Raw genomic sequence first — 17274 nt, 5'->3', positions numbered from 1 at the left:
ATGTTGCACTTCGTTCCTTTTCCCCTTCTCTTCTTCTTTCAGTGACGTCAAAAACTGACTTTCTTTTGCGGTGAACTGGTCATGAATTCTTGTCTGCCATGAAAAAATTAAAAAAAAACTTTGTGCAAACTAAGAGGAAGCTACAGTTCGAAAAAGACGCCGAGAACCACTGTGCTGGTTGAGTAAATGGCATCAGTGCGTGATAGGCGAACATAAACCACGCAATCCCAGCGCGTCGGCACGTCATTGACGCTGGAAACGTAGGGAGTTTGACTGATAACCTAACAGCCAATAGATAAAGAGGTAGCCTTGTTATCTATTGGCTGATGTTTATCTGCCCCCACTACATCCACAGTTGATGTTTTTTTTTTTTTTTTTTTTTTTTTTTTTGTTTGGTCATCATAATCACAAGGCTGCTGCTTTTCTATAATTTTATTTTGAACTTTCACTGACAAATTGAAACAAACAAACAAACAAACAAAAATCCTCCATACAACCTTGAAGTGCGAACTTTCAAAAGATGTAATTTGCCTCTCAAAGAAGATATAGGTGTAAAATGAATTGTGATAGAATCAAAATCACTAAATTTCAAGAAAACAATATTATTTGTTTGTCATATTTCCCACACTCACTCACAAGTGACCAAACTGTACCCAAAAGGTCCATTTTGCCAGAATGAGCTCCCACAGCCTCTAAAGGAAGAGGAATATAAACATTGCTGTGTGTATACCAGTGTTTCACCGATCACTAAACTGAATCTAGCCTACTTGGCCTTTTCACAATCGACAGGCACTATGTAAACACCAGCGTATTTTACTAAAGAAAAGTATATGGACAAATAGGAAAATATATTTATACATGCATAAGGTAGAAATTGCACAAACAAACTCAACAACATAACCGCCAACTGCCATTTTGTGTGTCTTTATTGTGGACATGACATTACATCTTTTTGAAATGATATACAAAAAGTGTAACAGAACTGGCTCAGACGAGGTAGAGCTTTCACATCGGCTTGCTGGCTTGAAAAATGACACAATATACAAATAAAAACAGAAAAACAAAAGTCATAACCCCCCAAAATCTAAATTTAACTGTCCTCTTATCCATTTGAAGAGTAATAAATACACCAAACAAACAACTTTTTGAATAATAATGTTTTCTAGGTAAATTAATCAAAAACAAATAAAAAAGCAAAACAGACACAACTTAGAAGAAGGCATGAGAAAACCCAAGAGAAATGCAAACACCTGCCAGCCCCTTTGGGAGGGCAGCCCAACTACCTACTGAAAAACTACAATTCAGCAACACTCGCAAAAAGAAAAACTGCATCTAGCATCATCAAATCCTCCATCAGTTTGTTAAGAATCTATCCAAACAAATAAGATGTATAAATCTGAAATCACATTTACATTTAAGCCCATTTAAGTTTATTCATACCATAACACAAGGTTGCATGGTAAACTTGATCAAATTGAATTGAACCATAGTGATAGAAATGAATTCCTCTAATAAACACATGACAGCTTTTGACAGAATAGTAAATTAATATTTTGCACTGCTTATGTATTTCAAACAGAGATTTTCTAATAATGTACAATGCACAGTGTATTGAGTCTATTTGAGATAGAAATTTCAGCCAAGGTATGAAAAATGTGGGCTTAATTTCAGGTGTAATAAGCGGCATAATTAAAAAAGACATTCTCAAAAATTCATATTTTGCTAATGATGGGAGAAGTTAAAGCTAGTCTAAGTGCACTATAATCCCTTTTGGTTTTCCTACTGCTGTGTATAAAGGGTTTGGTAACAGTGGATTTCACATGTACATATCTATATTACATACAGTTGCGCCTGGATCATAGTATTTTTTAAGTCACACTTTGGAGTACAAATTCATAACTGAGGAGTTTGTCTTAAAGGGAATTCTGTACAACACTGGTATCCGAACTACACTACCTCAAAGGCTAAGAGTATTTTCAAGTATTCTCACTACTACCCATGCCTTCAATATACACAGCTGTGTATTTTCATAGGCAAGCACACCTCACTGTATGCATAACTGAACAACCCACTGCGGGTATAGCATGTTATGAGTTTTCTAAAATAGAGCTTTGTCTGCTGTCTTTGAGTACATTGTCTTCCATTTTCTCCTCCTTCATAAATGGACATGGCTTTTTCAAAATTGGCAAACAAATATGCAAACAACTTGCAGGTAATTTAATTTGACTGCTGAACAAAATCATATGAAAAGACAAAATAGGCATTGGAGTTAAGAGGTAGGCTAGTATCTGAAGCATCTAAAGCAAGACACTAGATAGAAGTTAGTCAACCTCGAATACAATGGAAGGAGTTAAAATAATGCACACATTTACATACACACTTGAGTTAAGGCTGTGATGGCTCTACATTTACATAATACATGTTCATTTTCTTTCAAAGTAATAGAAGCATGACTTTTGACCCTCTGTGAACTTTTAACTCTGAGAAATCTGGTAAAAATCAGTAGTACCAACATCTGATTTGCCACTATTACCTTCAAATCATCTATTAAACTATTTAAAATAACAATTGTAATATGTCTACAGGAAATTCCAATACTAAACATGGCCAGTCATATAAAGTGTAACGACTAATTAATATCATCTTAATGGTAATTCTAGTACCAGCATGTTACAGCAGTTAAAAATGAAAATATTAGTGGGCTAATAATAACCGTACCATAAAATCTTTTGCAAAAACAAAAGGTGGAGCTTTTCAGTCGGGCAAACTGGCATCACGAGGTCACCACTTCGGAGTCGCAATAATCCTGTAATATGCAGGAGTTACGAAGCCAAACAACCTACGTTCAGTTCTCCTTTCCTTCTAAACGGCCAGTAATTGAGCGAACATAAAAACCCAGTGCTCATTTATACTGGCTATTAAAAACGTACAGTCTTTTTAATGAGCACTAAAGAGGACGCCCCCATTAGTGCGCACTTCTTTTTCTCTCTCTCCTTTATCCAAGCACTTCTTCTAATCATCGCAGCTTCCAAGTGGTCACTGCACTTCCCAGATGTTAGAGTGGGGAGGGCACAAACATGCAGGCAAGAGGCAAGTATCCAATTTGATTATGTTGAAACAAATATCAAAGATGTTTAGTACAAAAGAAGGGTGCGTTCTTTCACTCAAGCCTGGGTCATATGATTGGTATCTATTACCATAAAATTCAAATAAAGAGGGCAGCAAAGCAATGTCCACAAAAAAAAAAATAAAAATCCACTTTGATAATAGACACCTTGTATCCAGTTCCTCCAAAATGGCAGCAGGGGTATCCATTTTAAATTATGAGGGCTTCTATCTGTAAAGGTGATGTAAACAACCCTTCGTCAGTGCTTCATTATTCAAACTTTAAGACAAGGGAGTCGTTTGTAAAGAAAACATTTCCAAAATAAATCCATTTGTCATTGTGACCTGGAATTTCTAACAAGAGAAATTCCTCAAAAAATCAGCTCCACGACATTCAAAATTGTTACCATTGTGGGTTTGTCTTCTCAAGTTAGTCTGCCAAAATTGCCAATTCAGGTCCTCTATCTTAAATAATCTTTCATTGCTGTTGTGGTCTCGGGACATGCTTGGAAACCAGGCCTCCCTGCTCTGTTCGGTCCACTTGTAGTGCCTTGGTCTCTGGACACTGGCTGTTGTCAAAGGGCATGTGGTGGACACTCTGGACGTGTGTCTTTAGGTTCCCTTTCTGAGAGGCTCGGTATGGGCAGAGCTGGCAGCAGAATGGCCTCTCCCCTGGTGGACGAGGAAAACAACAGTCAAATTGTGTATATGGGAGAGAGGGATTTATGCTGCATTCATGTGTTCATGAAGAATACCACTGCCATTGGGCATCTTACAATTTGGACACTAAAAACCAGTGTTGTTAGTTTGAAGACCAGATTGTGTCTACTGTGTGAATGGCAAGCACAAATAAATATTGACATTTACATTGATTATGCATGAAAAATCACCTTGTGACTTAATATGGTGCATGTACACGAGGGTCAATTCATGTACAAGGTCCATAGCAAATAGGGAAGTACTGAACTGATACTGGTATTGAATACCGTCACTGATACTGGATAAGCTTCAGGATGGGATATCGGCTTCCAAATGTCAGTTCAGCCGATATCCTGGTTAGACATATAAATTGATTGTAAGCTCTTTACTGGTTGTAGTTTGCATAAAATTTTCATAATATTTGGACTTTTATTTATACAAAACAATAACAGCTACATTAAACTTTTGGATAATTTCTGTCTTATTTTGCTTATGTTTTAAGGAAATGAATGCAGTTTTCAGCACTGTTATCAGCTGATGTTGTTGTGTGTACACTGTACACACTGTACCGTACATCAGCCTCTTATTTTTTTTCTTAATATTATAATTTTACCTACAAAATTATTAATACACATCCAATAACCACATGAAGGCAGCATTTGAAAATATAAATAAAACAATGGGGCAGAGTAATGTAAAGAGAGAAAGAGAGGAATGGTACAAACAGTAACAAACATTAGCTAAGACACATGACTGTGCTCATGTACGAGCAGGGAAACATTATGCAGGTCAAAACGCACCTTTCACTATTCATTTTCCACACCTAATTTCACTTAAGACATTAACTGGGCTCGTCTACCCTGACCCAGATGGACAGGCTGCTCTCTCTCCCCTTCTCTGATATTGCCATCTGGAGAAAAGCAACAGTCCTACTTTTTACTATGTGTATTTTTCTCAATCAGCCCTAGCACCCCCATATACCACCTATACTCTCTGCAGTCCCTCCTTTAATTAGACTGACCTACAATGGCATAGACACCTCTGCAGCAAAAAAGGCAAGAATAATAAAATATAAGCAACACACACCTGAACAAAACAAATGAGATTGCCATTTAATTGCACCTAATTATCATTTTGATAAATGGAAGAATATCAAAGTGGGAAAACAAATGACTCCCCGTGCCCCTCCCGCACCCTGCTCCCAGTAGAAGAAACAGGGAAATATAGCTGTTATCATACATCATCAGAAACAAAACATAGAGAAAAGGGAGATGGGGGGTGTGAGGTGGAGAGAGATAAAAAACAAAAAAGGTATAATTAATCATACAAAAATCTAAAATAGTTGGAGAGATGGCGTGAGGTTTGCTACGTGAGAGGAAACTTATAGAAGAAGAGCCTGTCCTGGAGGAAACATGGCTGACGGCACCGCAGCACTACATTATAGTAAAGGTTATCGTGGCCGTAAAGCAGCATCAACACTACATCTAATTGGACTTGTGCGCTGCGCCTCGTCCCATCATTCATATGGTGAGGTAAATCTCCGTCCATGCATGTGTGTGATTAATTAAGATGGAGGAGCGCCGTGTGCGAGCCAACTCAACACCAGTGTCAAAGCACTGCAAATTTACTCCTGAGTTACCTCCATGCCTTATTTCTGCTGTTTGACATACTTGGAAATAACAATGGGTGACAAGATAGAATAAGAAATACTGTATTTTATATATATTGGTCCAGAGTGTTTTTTACGTATTGTAATTTTATACATACTGGAAAAATGATTTGGTTTCTACTGAAAATCCACATTAAAGCTACATAGTTAATCAGAATCAAATCAGAATTGTGAATTGGCAAGTCTGTCATTATTTTATATAATAGAATTTTCTCTGTAGATAACTGAATATCCTGTCTTTTAATGAAAAAGAAATATATGGTATTAAGATAAGACATTTTCAAATTTTCACTGCTGAGTGAATTTCAAATAATATTTGTTATTATGTACAGCACTCTGTAGTTGTTGTAAATGTGCTGTATAATCTAATAATCATCTCTATCAAATTCTACAATCTTATTTTGCAATAATAATGCCTTTTTAAAAAAAAAAAAGCTTTGATAGAGAATTACTTTACAGTTTTCTGCTTGATTTTAATTCTAACTGGATGTGAGATATGACTGTCAGTTCAATCCAAGTACTTCAGAATACTTCATAATAAACTCTAACCATAATCTAACTAAATTGGGCAGTACAGGGTTAAAACTAAAGGCACCATACTGGAGTTTTTAGAGTCTTAAGTGTCAGGTGTGGTTTGATCCAGCAAAACAATTCAGATGTGAGTATACCAGGTGTTAATGCCAGGTGTGTGGAGTGGCGCACATGCCTAATACAACACAGGTGAAGGGGGTGTAAAAGAGACACATGTACAGAGAGAGGCATGCCGAGGCGAGACAGTAATCATCAGAAAACATGCAAATAAAAAAAAAGAAAAGAAAAGAGGGGAAGAAGCCATGAGGGTGCCCAGTGATCAAAGGCGTAGTGCCACATACTTGTTTGGGAGCCTCAGAAGCGGTGGCGTGAGTGGCGTCAGTGCCTCTGTGGAGTCCGTTAAAATCAAACCCAACTGCGGAGGGGGGTGAGGGAGGAGGAGAGGGGGTTCGGGGTGAGGATGAGGAAGGAGGAAGGAAGGGAGGAGGGCATTTGGTTAAAAGCTCTAGCACAACAAGACAAGCACTTATGATTGTTTTTTGTTTTTTTTCATTCAATTTCTTTCCCCCAACTACCACCACCAGCAAAGCAGCCACCGGCGAATTAGCAACCCCCCCGGTCCTGTTTCTTTTTTTTTTTTTTTTTTTTTTTACTAAATCAGGAGTCAGGGGGGTTAGGCTGGCAGTGATGAAGACGATGATGGCGGTGATGATGATGATGCAACCTGGTGGAGGCGAGTCAGTGATTTAATATGACGCATGTTAATAGGGGGCCTCGGGGTGCCTGGCCTTTTCCGCATGTGCACGTCCATGCCACAGACAAGCGCTGGTGACAACAGTAATTATAGATTTAGTTGGCAGAGGTTTGGCTGTGTATGTGTTTACTATAAGGCTGAAGGGGTAGTGCTGGTGTGGAGGGGGGTTCGCTAGCTTAGCACTGCATCACTTACCATTTGGCCTCTGTCACTTAGAATCACGAGCTGTGCCACATATCATTCACACTCTCTATAAAGAAGCTACTTATCTCAGTGTCTAGCGTGATCACTGCCAGCCCGAGTGATGGACATGACAGGAGCAGCAGAGGCAGGACTCAGAGGTAAGAAGTAAGTAACCAAGGGTAGAGAAAAGTAGACAATAAAGTCAAGATGACGTGGGTAGTAATTGGTTAAACGTTTTAAATAATAATTAAGTAATTCGTACTACATTTAATTCATTGTATTGCATTGACAACAGAACTCTTAATTGTATTGATTTCATATGCGACTTGAAGTGTTGTGTTTTAATGTTTTTCCCAATACTTTTTCCCACTACTTTTACATTATTTGTGTGGTTTACTTTCTGATAATACTATTTTGATATCATAATACTTCTACTTTAGTACACCCTTGTCTACTCTACCCACATCTGAAGTCAGGGGAGATGTCTAAATGAAGCTATTTGGTGAATGGCACAGGGACACATGCAAATGGATTCCTGAGGTTGGCACAGACAAATGCAGTTCTGCTTCATTAGAATGCGCAATTCCGTCTCTCTAATTGACATGTGATTAATAATGTATACAATTTGTCACAGGTCAGTATCCGGAGCAAATCATGTTTCAGTTTAAAAAATAGAGACAGCTGCCCAGCCCAGGGCGGGGAAGGACTCCCAGACTGGCTGTCACACTCAAGTGAACAAAAAGATCGGTTTTGATTTATTTAGGAAAAGGCTGGGAATAAGCAGACATATAGAGGGTTTGATGATGAAATATTGTGGCAAATGTGAATCCCCCCATGCATATTTTCTCTATATCTCATGTGCATGTTTCTGGCTGGATTAATGGCTGCAGGGGAGACGCTACGTGTTCACAGGTGGCATGTGAAGAGTGGCTGTTTAAGAAATGTCTCGGAAAAACATTCATAACAAGTAAGTGGTGCAACTTTGGAGCTTTTCAGAAATGTGCTGTACTTTCCAGAGTGGATAAGGTAAAGTTTACAGTGTCGTGTATGCTTACCTGTGTGGGACCTCATGTGTGTGCGCAGGTGGCTTGGCTGGCTAAAGCTCTTTCCACACTCATGACAGAAGTATTGTCCTTGCCGCATTAGAGATCGCAGCATCCCTGAACACAGACAACAGATAATGAACACAATTAGAGACATTAATTAGAGTCTAAATGGTTGTACCACCAAAAAATCTAAAATCATCTTTTTTATACAAATCTAACTTAAATCAACGTTTAACCACGTTAGGCCATCAGTGCACCAGAGAATGAAGATATAAAGGGCGCAGTGGCTGAGGGAGTGGGCAGTGGCAGTGGCTGGAGAGCATCAGTAGTGGACTAGTGCCGGCATCATTAGTATGTCTAATGTGTCATTATGAGCGGGCCGCTCCGGGGGCTGGGCTGCAGCTGTCACACAGCATCATCTCAGAGGCTGACAGCCACACACATGCAGCACACACACACGCTGCATAAATTACAGGCAATTAAAAGGCTCTGGCTGTGATGTGCCCGCTCCGCTGCCCGCATGTCACATGTCAGGTGAGTGCACGTGGATGCGTCTGCTGCGCCCGGTTTGGTCCAGAGGAGAACGTGAGACATGGACTGTGGCACAAACACTACTACTGTAGAGAAGCCACTTGAGCATCACAGGCAACAGGCCTTTGAAGAAAATACAGCTTTTGTTTAGCTCAGTTTAAGGCTAAAATCGTTTAATTATTCGAACAGAAAATCAGAAAGTTAGAGGTTTGTTTTTCGAGTTGTATTCTATTCATGAATTAACCAGATTTAACTTTCAGCTCAAAAACATCCAAAGAAAAGTGTAATTGTGCTACTTTTTGGTAAACAAAGCTAAATATCCTAATGGCCTAACTTTCATGGCTAACTTTAGGGCCAACTTAACAACCAAAAGAAAGTATGGCAAACCCAACCAACTTCTGCCTAATACGGCTAATGAGAGTTCTGAAAGTATAATGAGCCACTTTAAGAAAAAATGCCACCAGAAAATTAATTGTTAAGGGATGGGAAGTCTAAATGCAGTCGGAAAAGCAGATGCTAATTGGGCAAAAGCAAACATTTAGCTTAAACCGAGTTGTCAAAAAATCAACACAACAATTCAATCACTCAATGGAAATTTCGACTATGTGTTAACAGCACAATAGAAACAGTAATAAGCGTAGATGTTTAAGTGTCTGTCTGTGGCCTCTGCAGCTGATGGATAATGAGCCTGAAGGCACAACATTAGTCCGACATTGACCTGGCCACAGCCTCAGTCATGTGAAGAGACATGTGGGTGAAGCAAACAGGGGCTAGCTTTAGCATAGTGATTCAAGGAGGACTCTGGTGCAGTGGAGGTGACAGCGAGTGTGTCTGGCATCTCCACTCTTGGCCTCTGCATACACTCCCTATCCTGCAGCCTGCCAGACCTTCTCACTGAGGAACTAATGAAAGACAAGACAGAGCGCGATGCAAAACACAGGCGGACACAGGCACCCTACACAGATTACCGAGAGAGGGAGAAAGACACTCAAAAAAGGTCACTTTATACCCTTTGACTCAAAGGGCTGCGGCGCGTAGTGACGATATGCGCCTGGACGGGTGACAGCGATGTCAGCGCCTGCTCTGGGGCTGTTGTATCTGACCCCTGGCTCCACACAGCCCCACTTGACCTCAGACGCACAAGCAAAAATGGGCAAATAATACTGATGTTTGGTAATGACCATTTCCAAACCAGCTGGTGGGGTAATTATTCTGTCTCATCTCTCTTTTTTCCTCTTCTGTTGCCTCTCTGTGTGCCTCGCTGCGCTCCATTCGCATCTGCGCGAGTCTCTCATCAGCAGAGCCGTGACCCAAACTGTTTGTGACAGCTTTCTCGGAGAGTACAGCTACAGTCTATGCCTCGCAGACCTGAGAGTAGCAAAGGTTCTCTCACATCTTTCACAGGGAAAAAAATACACACACTTTGCATCCAAATACCAGGCACATATGGACGCACAACTACACACGCGAGCTGCCCCAGATCCAGCCTTTTAGCATGGCTCACAAACCTGCGTGTGGCACTGTTTAGATTATTCAAAGTGCTGTCAGAACACAGGAGCAAACGTGTCTGTCAATCTTGCACTGCCAGATGGTGAGTGCGAGTGAGAGCCGACAGCCTGCTCAGGAGGCTAATAGTGTTATATGTGCATGTGTAATTGCAGGTGTCTTGTCCTCGTTTATTCTGTCAGGTCTGTCAGTGTTGTTCATAACAGCTTGAATCAAGAGACCTCTGTAAATGTGACATTTTTATCATAAGCTTTGATTCTGTAGCCCTTTCCTTTGTGCGCTCATGAGTGTTTTTTTTTTTTTTCTTTTATACTTGATCTAAGAATGAGACAAGGTAATTTTACAATTCACTCTTGGTCTACTCGGCCTCTTTCCATTTAAAAGGAAATACTATGTGGCGTCTGTCAACAAAGCTCTATCTGGTACTGGTGCCAAGACTGAGAAGTAGAGAAAACTGCTGTTTCTTTTTTTTACCCCTTGGGGGCAGCACTTTAGACCTCGTGGGGAAAAACATTTTTTAAATGGATGAATCTGAGTATATTGTTCTGATTGAAAGCTTATTCTACTGTGTCACAATTAAGCTTATCTATAATTACAAAGTTCATCAGTTTTTTTTTCAGGGGGTTCAGGTTTTTTGTCTTTCTTCCATCCCCAAAGTAGAAAATAAAATGATACCTGTGGGGTCCAGCATGGCATTGGCTGCTCCCCAACGGTGATAGAGCGCTGCCAGTTCATGTGGGCTGTAGTTCTTGAGAAAGCCGAGGACATCTGCGGGCATCTCAGCTGCAGCAGCCTCAGACCCTGACTCCTGCCTGACCTCTTTATGACCTTCTGAAGGCAGAGCAGCAGATGAGTGGTTCTGCAGGGCTCCTCCTTGGACCTGTGCGTATAGGTTACTGTGTGTTGAGCTGTGGGTGATTGCACTGGCCCTTGTAGCATTAGCTCGGCTTTGGCTGTGAGAGCTGGATACGGGCTGGTGATGGGATCCCCGTGCTCTGTTGTAGTCTGCTAGTGCATGTTTACTGGACAGCATGAACCCTAACCCCTCCTGAGGCATCACATAGCGCTCATTTGTCCGTGGGGCCTGAGTTGGGCTAGGACTAGATTTTGAAGAACGTAATAAGGAGTTAGAACTTTTCTCCAAAGACGATGAAGAGGATGTCCGGGGGTAAATATTGTCTACTTTGGGTTTAAAATAAGACTGGTGACTCTGTTCTGGTGTGGATCTTATGTTGCTGGTGCTGCCCCCTTGTGGACGTACAGGAGGCCTACCACTTTGGCTTGACACTGCTTTCTTAGAAAAGGCAGATGTTGAGGATGATGGTATAGTGGAATTACTGCTGGGTCTGCTTTTCTTAATTGGTTCATTTGAATGGTTTGGTGGTTGGGTGCGTTTTGATCTTGACAGTGGGGTCAAAGGTGGGCATTCCTTTCCTTCCAGAACAGGTGGTGGGCCTGTACGCCTCCTCCAGGAGAGTGAATTCTCTTTGGAGCTTTTTGGGGTGTTTTTAGGGGCCCATTTTGGAGCAAGACTAGAGCTACTGCTGTTGATGCGGTGTGCCACAGTCTGGTGCATCCACAGGACCTCAGGGTAGCGGGTGGAGTGAGAGCAGAAGGAACACTTGTGACTGGGGAGGTTCTTCCTGTCCATCGCCATGGTGCTTGTACCCCTATGCTCCTCTGTTCTAACACACAGATTTACAGGTACAGAACTTGGGTCGAGCAAAGAGGAATTCAGCGAAAGGTCAGTAGAAGAGGAAACAGAGTTGTTCATGCTATGAAGAAGAGCTTTCTTTAGTTTAGAGAAGCCACTGGGGGTCCCTCGGTCAGAGCTGGAGCTTGGGCTGGGGCTGTCGTCATGGGAACCTGGATGTTGAACACGAAGATGAGTCTTGTAAGAGCTGGAATCAGTAGTAACAAAATCACACAGGCTGCAGACATAGGGCTTCACATCTGTGGGAAAGAGAAATCACAACAGAAAGGTCAGAGACTGTAGAGAGTGCACAGAACTCCTGCTGCTACTGGCCAAAAGTCAGAGCTCATTACTTCACTGCAACGTGTCTTCATCTCACACTGTCATGGGATTGTTCCCCTAAGTCACCACCAGGGTGCAGCATTTAACAATATTACATTTAAGTCAGGGAGGAGCTCAGTAGAGAACATAAAACTAAAAAGATCATTTCGTACTTCAAAAGTGAATGAAACATGTTCTAAATATATAGTCAGAAAAATGTAACACATTTACTAGTAAGGCTTTATAAACCAATATGGGTAATTTTTTAATTGAAGAAATTAGAATAGCAATATAAAATGTTAGATAAAGTTAAGATACATATAATAAAAATATAAAGATATCATTAATATTAACTTCCTACAGAATGGAGTATAGGCCTTAGTAAATTGTAAAAGAGAGCTTTAATCTTTGAATCTACACACATGTAGCTACACACAGGGTCCACAAGATGGCAGACATGACCTGTTTTAACTTGTAAAGTTGTTGGGTTTGTACCTTGATAACTGGCACATATTCAGCTGACCTATTAGTTGAGAATGAATAAAAAGCATAATATAATCATGATCATAGAAAAATATAACTCTTGTGATCTAATGTAATAAGGATTATTACAGCAGCACACGTTGATTCTCTTCCACCCACAGTAGTAGCCCACATCTGTTTTTTATTTGGCTTTTCTGTTGGCAACACTCACAGCTCAGACCACCAAGGTCAGGTTCTACTCAGCTGTAGCAAATCTAAACAGTCTTGTTTATGAAAATGACTTATTCTAACAAACATTAAAGACTGATATGTGAAAATATGATAAAATGACAACTACTACAGTGACATCACCTAAATCCATTGACCACAATTACAACACATTACAATACAAACTGAAAAGATGATGGTGTTTGTGTTAAAAATCATACATCCTTAAGATAAAATATCACAACATTTATTCTAATCCCGAATAAATTAGTGTCCCTTGTCAGTTTTGTCAGTTTTATAATTACAGACAATAAACAACACCAGATGAGAAAGTTTCCAGTAGCACAGTATTGGGTATTTAGGACTAGCATCTCTGTCCTCTGATTGTCTTTTCCCTGTTGCCTGCATTTCAGTCCACTGGGAGGAGACTATAAATAACCAATCCTTTAGACATCAGTCTGCCTGACTCCCTCTCCACTAAGAAGGGATGAGAGACAAGTACGATGTCCCACAAAATAACCTTAAAGAGACACTACACATATACTAAATTGAACCTATACTGATATTATATTTGATCACATGCTTTAACTCAAAGTTGTTTTTTCTTTGACTTGAAAAGCAATTATTATTATGACTCATATGAGATACTACAAACACAACAAATTTTGCTGACTAGATAAAAGTAAACATCTAGACATATTTTTCTTACTGGTGACAAAAAAGGAGCAAAAAGCATATTCACACGGAGATAAGGGGGGTGCGGGGAGTTTCCTGAGACAGGAAGACCTGAAATAGCTCACAGCTCGATCAGGCCTGAAGAAAAGCTCAGGCTATTTTTGAAAGTCTCTACTAACAGGGAAGAGTGGAAACAATCACTTCTAAGCACAGTGTTGCATCCTGGTCTACTACAGTCCGAGGAGCTACAGTAGTCGAAAATCAAAGGGTATTAAAAGTATTAACACTTCATCTAGAGCACTCTGTTCTTTTGTGATAATTACACAGATGGTTTTAACCTTGCATGGCTAGCCTTTCTGTTTTGCTCGGCTGTGTTTATTGGTTGTGGAGGTGAAAAAATGGAAAGCATTCCAAAAATGCACTGTGCTGACAAGTCATTGAAAAGACACTTTAATTTTACAATAAATCCCCCAAATCCTAAAACTATATGATCAGGATGAAGTGCAGACTTATAAATATAGTTCTTGTTAACACTTGGAAGTTTATGGACTGTTTGATCCCGCATGTGTTCGGGACTATAAAAGAGTAGAAGTCAGATGTAATTCTATGATTCAACCACACGAGGGCCCTGGTTCACACTGGTCTAAGCCTGGACCCACACAAAGCACATTTCATGAACAGATGTTTACTACAGAGACTAAGTGAGAGGTCCCGAGTGGGAGTCCTGGAAAGTGCCACTCATTTCACTGTGAGAAATCAAACTGACTGTTTGTCAGAAAAGAGCATTTGTGATCTTAGAGATAATTAGCTAGACAAATGTAATTATACTATGTGAATATGCTCAACTATTTAAATATTTACACCACGCAATATGTGATAATGTAAGCCATCAGGAAAGAGTACATCAACAAAGGCTCACTGCATCAGTATAGCTGATCAATTTAGCATACAGTCAATGACTAGGAGGGCAGTGCCATTAAGCAAATTTTAATTCATTCCACAGTCAGTCCTTTGGTTTGGAGAAATTACATAATTTTTTTGTGTTAAATATGTTAAAAGTGTATACTGTCGTATTGTTGTTTTGAGAATGTTAAATATGCATATTACTAATGATGTAAAATTTAAAACTGTGACACTTCTCACTCCTTTTCGAGCAAGCAGTGTATTTTCTTTGTATAAGTAATAATAATGTTATAATACAAAAATACTATGTACATTGAAAATGTAGACTTTTTTTCATGTTTTACATGTGCATAAAATTACATAATAATCAATAAATCAATGTTGGTATTTTTGTTCTGAATTTGAATTTGTTCTGAAATTCTGAATCTGAATTTCACAAATTATTACATTGACTCACCTGCTATGACTCCAGCATTAGCAGAGCCCATCTCAGAGGCCTCTTGTCCCATTGCTGAGGCTGGAGGAGAGTCTCCGTATCCCGGGGTGCTGGGTCGACTTGGGGACCTTGAATCAGGATCACTGTTGGAGCCACAGCGGTCCTGTTTTGTGGTGCTGTCTTTTCCTCCAGAAGCCCTGCCACTTCTGTCTTTGCTGTGGACCTTCTGGTGTAGAACCATCTGGTGGCGACTGCGGAACACCTTCCCACACTCCAGGCACTCGTTGACCTTAGATGGAGCTGGGGACTGGGAGGGGCGCTTTCTGTCCTGTCGAGATGCAGGTCTGTACTCTGAGTCACTGAGGCTCTCTGGTGTCCTCTCGCCTGATGAAGCTTGACTGCCCTGTGCGGAGCTACTGCGTCTGCCTGGGCCCTTCTTCTCCTGACCCTGCAACACATAACGACTGCTCTCTTTCTCGAAGACCACAGCAGCCGTACCCAAGCCCTCCTCTGTGCTACTTCCTCCTCCGTTAGATGTCTTATGACTGGGTTCAACAGGTTCTACCACCTTGCCTTTCGTGGCTAACTGCCAAGCCTGATAGCTACAAACAGGATCCAACTCTGGAATCCTCTGACCCAACACCTTGTCTTCACATTCCGCCTCTTCATTCTGTGTATTTTCCTCTACAGGTTTTAGTCTTAAGTAGTCAAGGAGACATCTCTTAGCAGCGGGAGGATCCTCTTCACAAGGCCTGCATTGGTTTTGAGATTTCTTCCCATAACTAAAACTGTGAACTTTGTCATGTGCTCGCAGGCTTTCTTTAGTATGGAAGAGATTGCCACATTTGGAGCACATTTGATAGCTGGATGTAACAGAGGAGACAATTTCAGGGTCTTGCGCCACATCGTTGATGGTAGCAGGGTGCTCGGAGGAATCAGCTCTCGATCGTGACCTGGATTTTGTGTTGTGAGTTTTCATGTGAGACTTGAGAAACCAGGCCTCACGAAACCGCCGTCCACAGATTCTGCAGCAGTGGTCAAAAATTCCAGCGTGTTTTTTCATATGTGATTTTAAGAACCAGGCCTGGGTGAAGACTTGGCCACATGTCTCACAGGGGAAGCTACCGTCATCTTGAGATGGAGCTGCATCAGGTTCAGACAAGGCCTCCTCCTTCACTACAGTCTCTTCCTCTGCGTCTGCTGTAATGTGAACTTTCTCTATGTGACTTAACAATTGGTCTTCCCTCTGTGCTTCAAAACCACACAAGCGACAACAGAAAGGCCGCTGGTCCGATGCTGATTTCTCTCTTTTCAAACTCCTTACAGGCAGCTTCCTACGGCTCTCCTCTGTCGCGTTACCATTGATCATTTTGTTGCACGCTGAACTGCTTTTAGTGGGGCTCGTTCCCCCGTCAAGCCCCTCTGAAACGCTCATCTCCTCCTCCTCCCCCCCATCGTCCTCATTGGAATGGTGAGTAGACAGAGTTCCGAGATTGTGGCTTCGAATGTGCACTTTGAGGTTGCCCTTCTGGGAGGCCCGGTGGTCGCAGTAGGGGCACTTGTAGGGTCGTGCCCCCGTGTGCCGCCTCATGTGCTGGGATAGAGAGCTGAGGAAGGGGAAGCTGCGTCCACACACGTTACAGTTGAATGAGCCTTTGTCATTGGCGCCATCTTCACTTTCAGGAATGGCTTTTTCATCCACTATCTTCTTGCTCTCTTTTTCCATCACCTCCACACTGTCTCGGGGGTTGATAACTGAGGACATCTTTTTGGCCTTTTTCAAGCTCAAATAGAAATCTACTGTTATCTGTAGCTCATCTAGCAATGTCCAGGGAACCTCTAAATATCATACAGTGGTTTTCATTTACTTTATGTGCAATTAGCAACTTATTTGACATCCATTCAAGTCTTCATTATGTCAGAATTTGTTTGACATTACATCCACATCTTCTCTTCATTCCCCCTGAGGCAAGAGCTGCTTCCACCTGAAAGTAAGAACAAGAAAGACAGAGGTTAGTTTGTAATGTTTTTATTCTGTAATGTTACATAATATTTAACATAACCTTTGGAGATCCTCAATGTCATTAAGTAATCATCTTAATTATATAATGATAATTAGACATAAGGGTAACTAGATGAAACATTTCCCTTTGTAATTATATTTTATATCACTTTGAACAACACTACTGAAAAATACAGTTTGTATTCGAGCATCAGGTTAATTTCTGAAACAACTTGACCTTTTCGAAGCTTACATATCAAGGTCATTCTCATTCACTTATTCATTTTTTATGTAGATTGTATGTGTCCATCATGCATTCAAAGTTCTCCTCTTAGGTCTACTACTACACATGTTCTGCTTGTGGAAGAAGCAGAGCCATGCACGACAACACACTGGCTGAGTCGACACTTTACACAATTAGGGTGAGGGAGGCGGGGTGGAAGGGAGGAGGAGAAGAGAGGGTTATGTGTGTGTGTGTGTGTGTGTGTGTGTGGGGGGGGGTCTGCATTCACATCAGCAAGATCAGCAGT

General features: G+C 40.9%; 1 protein-coding gene across 4 annotated transcripts in view; it reads right to left on the bottom strand.

Annotated features, from left to right (window-relative positions):
- Positions 1 to 908: 908 nt before the first annotated feature.
- The window catches only part of LOC110171583 (zinc finger protein 516), a 36866-nt gene continuing 20500 nt past the window's right edge, over positions 909 to 17274 (bottom strand). For 3 of the 4 annotated variants that reach the window (XM_020937315.2, XM_055163452.1, XM_055163451.1), the window contains exons 2-5: positions 14764 to 16727; positions 10700 to 11977; positions 7997 to 8101; positions 909 to 3777 (exon numbers count right to left, since the gene is read on the bottom strand). In XM_020937315.2, the coding sequence (XP_020792974.2) occupies positions 3584 to 3777; positions 7997 to 8101; positions 10700 to 11977; positions 14764 to 16507 (3321 nt within the window). In that variant the 5' untranslated portion in view covers positions 16508 to 16727 and the 3' untranslated portion in view covers positions 909 to 3583. Of the gene's footprint in view, positions 3778 to 6345; positions 6420 to 7996; positions 8102 to 10699; positions 11978 to 14763; positions 16728 to 17274 lie in introns of all 4 variants that reach the window. The other variant, XM_020937316.2, reaches the window with a different exon arrangement.

Source organism: Boleophthalmus pectinirostris, unplaced genomic scaffold (genome assembly GCF_026225935.1).
Source record: "Boleophthalmus pectinirostris isolate CB_2022bp ecotype Guang Dong unplaced genomic scaffold, ASM2622593v1 HiC_scaffold_6, whole genome shotgun sequence".
Taxonomy (NCBI): domain Eukaryota; kingdom Metazoa; phylum Chordata; class Actinopteri; order Gobiiformes; family Gobiidae; genus Boleophthalmus; species Boleophthalmus pectinirostris.
Note: the sequence above shows the minus strand (reverse complement) of the source record. Positions and strands in the feature narration are given on the sequence as shown.